The sequence below is a fragment of the Rhizophagus irregularis genome, chromosome 21 (assembly GCF_026210795.1).
Source record: "Rhizophagus irregularis chromosome 21, complete sequence".
NCBI lineage: Eukaryota > Fungi > Glomeromycota > Glomeromycetes > Glomerales > Glomeraceae > Rhizophagus > Rhizophagus irregularis.
Genome location: NC_089449.1, coordinates 2,722,911 through 2,732,320, shown reverse-complemented (window position 1 = coordinate 2,732,320; position 9,410 = coordinate 2,722,911). Strand labels below are relative to the sequence as shown.

Below are 9,410 nucleotides of genomic sequence, written 5' to 3'. Positions count from 1 at the left end.
TTCATAAAATTAAAGTTCATTTTATCCATATTTTATATTTACCAAATAAGGCTTTTTCTTATTTTATCACTTTTTCCATTAAATTTGTGAATTATGTATTAACTTCAATAAGTTTCTTTTGATTTTCTCATTTTGAAAAGTTCAATAAATAACACTTATCCACTAGATAACTTTTAATTTGTTTCTCTTGTTTAATATGTCAAATATCGCGTTTTCCGTTTTCGTATATTTAGTTACATATAAAAAAGACAATCAACGATTCTTTATATAATATTTTAATACTATCCTCTAAAATAATTTAAATTTGAAAAACTTTCGTATCAAATAAAAATCAATTAAATTACTAAATTACTAATTTACAAATTACTAAAAAAAAAATTGAAATATCCTTTCATTTAAAGATCAGATCATATTATTGCGATAACTTCGTTCGCCTATTGAAATAGTTTACTTATAAACAATTATTTTTTATTATTTATTTAATATAACTCTAATATTATAATATCTTTCTCGTTCATGAGTAAAGTTTAGTCCCACGTGGCTTATCAGTCATGTGCACTATATCATTCATTACAATAAATACATGTTTCTCGTCCTATTTACTATTCAACTCCTTTAAAACATCAGTATGATGATGCAGATGTCAATATATACAGTATAAGACGGTATCCCAGATTATTCGCTGGATTACCTCGAAGAAAATTTTCAATGTCCTTCTCCTCGATTTGGTTTGAATATGAATCCTCTTCAATTTTGATCTAGATTTCACGCTACCAACACAAATAATGAAGGTCTTACTCCATATGTTAAACGTAATAAACGTAATTATACGTTTACTTACATTCCCATATATCCTACGCGAACTTTGTGGATATACTGTACACCGAAAATACCACGTTTTTTGTCACAGAGTGTTTGTAAATATTAGATTTCCACAAAATTCGATGCATTTCCTGACGATGCAGCAAGCGAAAGATCAATACGGCCTGGTTTATTTTTAAACGTTTCCCTTTTTGTTGTTAATGTTTTTAAATTTCCAGTGTGTTGTCTTTTAGCTAGCCTAGCGACGTACGTGTTAATTCTTTTTTGTGAACCCCTTGTGGGTGAGCGCTTTTAACTTACTTTAGTTAGTTTCTGCTTTTACTGTGGCGTTCTACACAAAGCTATTTACCGAATTTAATATATTTCAGAAGATCGCTATCCTATTCCAAAAAGATCCGGGATCTGTTACAAAATTAATCTTTTATTGTGCCTAATTAATTTATACATGATCGTGTAGTTTTATGGCGAGCCTTCCTTGAAAAAAGGTGCCACGAAATCGGCAGGTTTTCATTGAAAGTCTATTCCATTAATGAAAATGAATAAATCTATATGAGGGTTACAGCTGATACTAAACTTAAAAAAAATTTGTTGCAGGACTTTTCAAAAAAAAAACTCCACCAATTATTGGTTAATTATTGATGATAAAATTACAGTAGATGAAGATGAAGATGAAATTAGAAAAGAAATTATATTGAGGCTATTTATTTTTCTTTTTTTTTATTGCACCAATTTCAATAAAGCTTCCTTATTTTTAACAATAAATTTTTGATAGCTCTTATTTAATACAAAATATATTTTCATTTATCGTGTAATACTAATATATATAATAAGATAATCAATAATTCTCTTAGCTATATAATGTTTTAGTACTATCTTAACTATCTTTGTATTAATCTAATCTTGAAAAAAAAACTTTTATATGAAAACAATTGAACTTATTTGAAAATGAATTATCATTTCAAACAACATATCCGAAATTCTCTCATCAAAGAAATAGTAGGAGTAATATGTTCTCTAAACGTTACTTTAAATTCGTACAAGGAACTAGATAACATGATATGAACCAGACGCTACAAAAGGTCTACCGCATGATAAATGATCAGCTTTGATAGGATTAGAAGGATAATTCCATTTTCAACAAAAAATACTTCACATCATTGCAAGCTCTTAAATACTGCTCTATTCTATTGATCCAACCAATAACACTTTTTACTTTCTTAGTCCCATCTAAATAATTCTGTTTTTTGTGTTTCAAATTTACCCTCCGGTAATACAAAAAACAAGCAAGACGTAAATTTATTTATCGTTATCCTTGTTCAAATTGCATATAACTGAGCTCTATATGCATACATATAATCCGGTCCTAATACATTCAAATAAGAATAATTACTTTTAGCAGTAGATATATCAACCATGACATATCATAACTCATAAGACCTTTCTTTAGTTGCTAAAAACAGTCGTCCTTCTCGTTTGACTCGATGTTTGCTAGCAATGGTGATTTGAAATAATAAATTTGGGTGAATATAAGTCAAACAAATGTACATAAAGAACCGCCATCTTTGTTAAGTCCTTTGAATTCAATTATATTCGAGTGAGATTTTGATTTTACGTGAATTAATTTGTGACTAACTCATCACCCGAGAAGGATTCTAGCACTTTTACAAATCTAGATTCGTATCATTCGGCGGTATCTGAATAGAGTCATCGTTCATCAGATATATTAGATTTGATTTCTATAGTAGTCTTTCCTTTCTTTTTTTTATTTATTCGGTAGTCCTAATATCCGTCAAACAAACCGCTTCCCTCCGTATAACTCAAATGTTTCCTCAACTAATTTTTTAGTAGCACCTTCATCGTATATTTCTTCATAATCAAGAAACTTGTCCCTTTCCTAAGCTAGCATGTAGAATATTTCAGTCTTTTGTGCCTTGATAATTTTCTTTTTTAGGTGAAGATACCATTAATAATTTTGCTCAGAAAAAATTTGGTCTACTTGGGCTCCTTTCCATCAATTATGCACCAGATATTTTGTTATTGTGCTCATAGTCTGTATTCTTCCTTTTTACCTAGAATAGCTCGCCTTTAAGAGAAACAAATGCCGTGTAATCTTATCATCCATCAAGAACTGACTGCCCTCTTTTAAGAAGTTCCACTAATAATAACATTCTAAATATATCTTCCCAATGCTTGAGTTTCCAGTCGTCTAAAATTCACACCTTCATTGCTATCAAGTACGATTAATAGTATACACTTCGGTTCCTGACAACGGTGGAATTGAAAAAATTCTATTACTTGTTTTGATCGCTGATAATATATTGATTAAATATTGTCATTTTGTTTGAAAAGTATAAGTTAGAAATTTTAATTTTTAAAAGTGACCATTAAACGATAAAATAATACCTTTATTTAATAAAATTTCCATTTCTTTCAGTACTAATTTTCCTCGATCGAATCTTCAATCTTTCTTTTCTCTAATCGAATAAAAAACAAGAATGAGTTAACACAAATTACTTGATCGGAAGTAAACCATTGGGAGACACTTACTAGTGGTGGCACAATGACACTGCACGATTATGTTGACATACTCTTCTGGAGGAGTATAATCTTTGGGAAATGTCTAGTAATATTATGCATCGGATTTAAGAATTCCCGCACAACAATATCAATTTCTGCGTTCTTAAGTATATCCGGTCTATTGTCTCCAACGGAAATCTCAACTTTCCATAAGTTCAGGCTATTGGAATCAATATTGCGAAATTTCTTGATTTCATCTTTGAGGGCGAAACCACTCCAATTTCGACCGGAAAAGAAAAATAATTCCACCTAAAACTATACAGTCTAGCATGACGCATCTGCAAACGCGAAAATGGGTTAAAAACAAGGTTCAAGAAATCTATTTTTTAACCGAATAACAATAAAAACCTTTTAGATGCGTTGTTAGGCTAGCAGGTAGTGAAAATTCCTCGATTTTAGTTTATACCTAGGATGGCATACCCGGAATGGTGAAAGATATTAATTATTACGAACTAGTTGGTAGATTAAGTTCAAGCTCCAACCCTTAGTATCAAGAATATACAGTATTACGAAAAAAAAATTTTAAATTTTTATCAATCAAAATCAAATGTCACAATGTCACATGAGTGACGATCTCAGTAAATGCTCGCTAAAAAAGACGCGGCCTTTTAGTCTGTAAATAATTGGCGGAACGATTCCTCCGGATTCTGGAGGGGGTTAGTTAGTGACTTATATATTGATGTAGTCTGTCCTTTTTTAAGATAAAAAAATGCTCGCTAAAAAAAGCTAACATTGAGAAGGACATATTTAACTAAAATAAAACCTCAAAATTATCTTGATACAAATTCATGATTTTAGTTGATTACGACGAAACCTCAAACAATCATTCTATTTAATGATACGCTATTGCACAAGGATATCGTTTTGTGATTTTTCTACAACACAAAAATTTACTGCTAGTCGTATCATTCTTTTGGATATGGTTTTTTCATGTAAAGGATATACCAAATGTGGAATTACTAATATTGTTGGATAGATTGGTGTTATTTGATGATAAAACTAGGATTACAGATACAGATGATACTTTTACCTCCAATTGATCGATGTTTTTTGTTTAGCTTACGTAAAACTTTATAAGTTATTGCAACGAAAGCACTATGTAACTTTTTATATATAAATTGATCAAGATAATACTTGATTCTTTATAATGGATGTTTGTATTAGATTTAATTTCTATAACGAAAAACTATATTATTTTAATTTTTGATATTAAAGATAAAAAAAATATTTTAATGATTGAATTTCAAAATGCAAAAGGTGCAAAAATTATGTATCAGAAATATTAAAACGTTTTTTAATTAAAAGTACTTAAATTTATATGTATATTATTTATTTTCTGGTGACCGATTTCCCATATATGAATCTGATATTCATATCTGATATCGGTTTTGAATTACCTTTCCATTATTTGGAAAAGAAACTCAAAAGAGTTAATTTGTGCAGGAGGAACTTTGTTTTCTCCGTATGCGTGTAACCTTACAAAATTCGGAATGGAAATCATAAATCTGCGCCAATTAATGATTTATAAAGACCAACAAATTTTTTTTTTAAAAAAAATAAAAAATTTTTTTTAGCTTAACGCTTTATATTTAATTTACATAATGGTTGAAAATATATTTTTACCAAAATTATCGCAAAATTTTCTTGAAATATTGGACGATCATGAATATTATGATGTTACTATTGAAGTTGGTAGTGACCCTTCTGTAAAAATATTCCGTGCTCACAAGGTAATTTTATGCTACCGTTCCCCTTACTTGCGAAGGATTCTCTCGACTAATAGAACGGAAATTGATGGAACTTTATTGAACATTAAATTATCAAATATTTCACCTGAAATCTTTCAAGTAATATTAAAGTAAGTATTTTTCAATTGTTTATAAAACAATAATAAATAATTTATTTTTCTTTGCTTATTAATTTATCTAAGATATATTTACGGAGGCAAGCTTACTTTGGAAGGATATGATACTTCAGAGATCATTGAAATTTTGGACGCTGCTAGTAAACTAAGTCTTCAAGAATTAGTTGATTATTTACAGTCTTATTTAATTGAAAACAAACCAAGTTGGATAGAACAAAATTTCAATCTTATATATCAAGCGAGTTATAAAAAAGATTCTTTGTTACAACTACAAGAATATTGTTCGAATTTATTATCTGAAGAACCAGAAAAGATATTTAAATCACTTGATTTTGTTTCAATTCCAGAAAAATTTTTGATCTCTCTCATTCAAAATGATGATCTTAAAATGAGTGAAATTCAAATATGGGAACATGTCCTTAGATGGTGTCATGCTCGAACTCCTGAGTTACCCTTAGATCCTTCTAATTATTCAGATGATGATTTCAATACTTTGAAAATTATTTTACAAAAATTCATTCCATTTATTAGATTCTATAATTTAACCTCAGAAGAATTTTCCGAGAAAGTTTATCCTTATAAAAAAGTTTTTTCCGAAGAATTTTGTGAAGATTTAGTTAAATATTTTTTAAATCCTAATAAGCCAAAAGATAAATCAAGACCACGTGGAGTTATTTCAATGAATATTGATTCAAAAATTATTTCAAATCAACATGCTGAATTAATATCAAAGTGGATTGATAAATTAGATACATCAAAAAAATCATCTACCTTACATAAATTTGAGTTAATTTTTCGTGAATCTTATGATGGTAGAAGATTTCATAAATCTTGTAATTATATACCTCGTACCGTAGTGATTATTAAAGTGAAAGATAGTGATGAAATTCTTGGAGGATATAATCCACTTGAGTGGAAATCTAATAATGGTTATGGGGATACTAATGATAGTTTTATATTCTCTTTTAAGGGTAATAATGTTGAAAATCATATTTTAAGTCGAGTAAAGAATGAAGAGCGAGCTATATATAATTCGATATTATACGCTCCATCGTTTGGTTACTCTGACCTTATTATAAAGGGAGGTAATTATTATAGTTATAGTTACTGTGAAATGTACGATTATGAAAAACAGATAAGAAAAACCAATAGTTATTTTTCTGTAGAAGATTATGAAGTATTTCAAATCATCTAAGTGTAGATGATCAATTGTTTGTTCAACGATATATATAACTAGTAAATAAATTATTTGTTTATTACAGTATACTATATAGTTAAAGTAGTTTGTGCTTTTCTTTTATTGCGCCTAAGACACAAAATATAATCAGTGATAACATTCACAAACGTCAATATCCTGTCTAACCTAAGGCTTGAACATCTTAATACCAAAAATTGTCTCTTTTTATTAAAAAAATATACTTTTCATGTAATAAATATACTTTCATATAAAAAATAACTCTAGCACTATTGAGTGAGAGTAAAATGTGTTGTTCAACATCCATGACGTATTTTTGGCTCTTTTGGAGTAGAAGAGAAAACAAGAGATAAAGAAGGTATCTCCAACTTTTGTTAAAGCAGAAGTGCAATATTATTTAGCTTAGTTTAGATAGCACAATTGCTTCTTTGCTCTTTGTAGTACATCAACGAAGGAGAAGATATAGGTGACTGGCTTGAGTATCTTGGCTCCCATGTTTGGACTATGACAGTAGGGACTATTGTGCAAGATCTAGGGCAGGATGTTGGATCTATCAACACTAATAAGAGGTAGAGTCTTGAGTAAGGAAGGTAATTCCGATTCGCAAGTTAGCTTCTCTCATCGGAAAGATCACAGCAACAACAGACGTTTTGTTCACAGCCAGATTGCACTCTTGCGCCCTGTTAAGAGACAAAAATATTGGTCTGAAGAAGCAAGGTTGGAATGGTATTATCGAACTTTCCCCAGAAAGCATCACGCAATTGGAATGGTGGATCAAAAACTTACCTCTGTACCATCTCTTTACCAGAAACTTTTTTTTTATGGTGATAGCAGATTGAAATTTCTCTTCCTATACTAACCATACTAACAGTTTTTTTTTTATTTTTATGAACTTTGATCTAATACAAGAAAAAGTAAATATGAATTCCATTCACCGTACTTGTTACCAAAGAAGGATAGTTGAAATTTGTGATAAACTATCATCTATTTATCAAGGCAAGCATGCGCTCCCTGTTTAGCATAATTTTAATGAAACAGGCTTTACAGATAAAAAAGAAGATATACAGTAGGAGAAGGGTTAGTATGTAATACTGAAGTAAAATTATATCAGTTACTCAGTGTATTGAACTCATAGTATTTTTATACTTTTGATCTGTTTAAAGACAACAGTCACAGCCTTACAGGAAATACATGACAAAATGTTATGCAAAATATCAGTAGATAAAATGATTTGAAATGATCATAAAAACTTTTATATTAATATTAAAATTCAAAAATTTTTATATGAGAGGAAAAAAAATACTTTATTCTTTTTTATATCTTCACATTAGTTATTTATTAAACATACTATAATAATCATTTTTTTATGTCTCTTTAAAAAAAATATATTTAATTTATATACTTAGAATAGATTTACTCTTTTTTACTGAGCAAAAGTTTTAACACAAGTCTTCGACTATTCGGTGTAAGTGAGTGTGCATACTAATCCAATAATATATTAGAACTAAACGGTTTAGTTGGTGCTAGTCTAAATGGACAAGATTATTTCATCAATTTAAACAGAATGTAACTAAGACAGCAAATCAAAAAGATATTAAGAGGAGGATCAAAATCTATTCCTGTTTCTGTATTTGATTTGTAATAGAATTTATTAAACTATAACTCAAGAATTTGGGGCGAGTATTTGCTTTACGGGCATGCGTTGTTTTTAAGCGTGGAGTTTAAGTTCTCGTAGTACGTACCATGTGCTACTGGCTAGTAGTTATCTGCTTTGTACACAAGTCGTAGCTATGATGATGCTATATAGGTGGTCTCACATGCAATATGGATATTTCTGTGTCGTGGGCATACTTGATCATGATATGCTAACATAATATGATACATTTTAATGTATTTTACATTTGGGAATAATATTACTTTCCCTTATATCTGGGTGCAGTTTTGATTTGGATGATTATGCTTTATTTTATCCTTTGTTATTATGATGGGGGAAATGGATAAAATGATTGGATAAGTAGTAATTGAAAAATTTTTACACAAAGTCACAGACCGCTATTATCTACTGTTGTGTGTTGTAACAAACACGAGTGAACCTAGGGTGATGTTTGTGGTATGATAATGTCTCCCAAGTATGCACTATGTGCTGTATATTATTATTATTGAAGTTGGCCTAAATACATAGTTACATACATATCGAAAGGTCAGAGTTAACTCCATTATGGTAGCATGAGTTCTAAATTCTAAATTATTGGATGTAAATGTCCAATCGACTATTTTCATTAACGATAGTTAACAGAAAGGAGTATTTCAACTTTTTAATACTATCAACCAATTCAAATTGTGAATTGAATGTTTGTCCTGTCAACTTGATCGTGATATATAAATTATATAAATACAATAATGATTAATCATAAAGAAATTTATTTTCTATAATATCGAGTATTTTTTACGAGGTAAAAAATGTGACTCTGGACATCTTGCCATAGGTCTTACCCTAAATTACACTTGCCATAATCTTTAATTATTTTTTCATCTCTTTAGACTTTGAAATAGAATGTTGGTTGGGATGCTTACAGAAATGTCTATCTTGCTTAAGCCTGTGGGTACCAGTACATCTTATAATAGGACTATTTATTTCACATTATTTCCATAAGGTCTATTGATTCTGAAAGGTTTTAGTGTTTTTTTTTCTTTTTACCTTTTTATCTTTTTGGGTAAAATGGAAGTAAATAATAAGATTTTTTGGGTGATATCTTTAATGTATACTATCATGCTAATTATTTATTAAAAGTATCATCTATAAATAATTTGCTGCTCTTGCGCCTTAAAATGGTACATTGACCTTTACCAAATGATTTCGTGCTATCATGTTACAGTATAATTAATCGACAGATGAAATTTGATCAAAATAAAATTATTTATTTATAATAATGGTTACAACTTAATATGATA

General features: G+C 29.2%; 1 protein-coding gene across 1 annotated transcript; it reads left to right on the top strand.

Moving 5' to 3' along the window:
• The first annotated feature begins 4,931 nt into the window (after window positions 1-4,931).
• On the top strand, window positions 4,932-6,710 carry OCT59_014010 (uncharacterized protein). The gene is made up of 2 exons (XM_066141904.1): window positions 4,932-5,257; window positions 5,330-6,710. Exons 1-2 carry the CDS (start codon window positions 5,001-5,003, stop codon window positions 6,456-6,458), a joined length of 1,386 nt encoding a protein of 461 aa, XP_066001990.1. The 5' UTR covers window positions 4,932-5,000; the 3' UTR covers window positions 6,459-6,710.
• The last annotated feature ends 2,700 nt before the right edge of the window (window positions 6,711-9,410 follow it).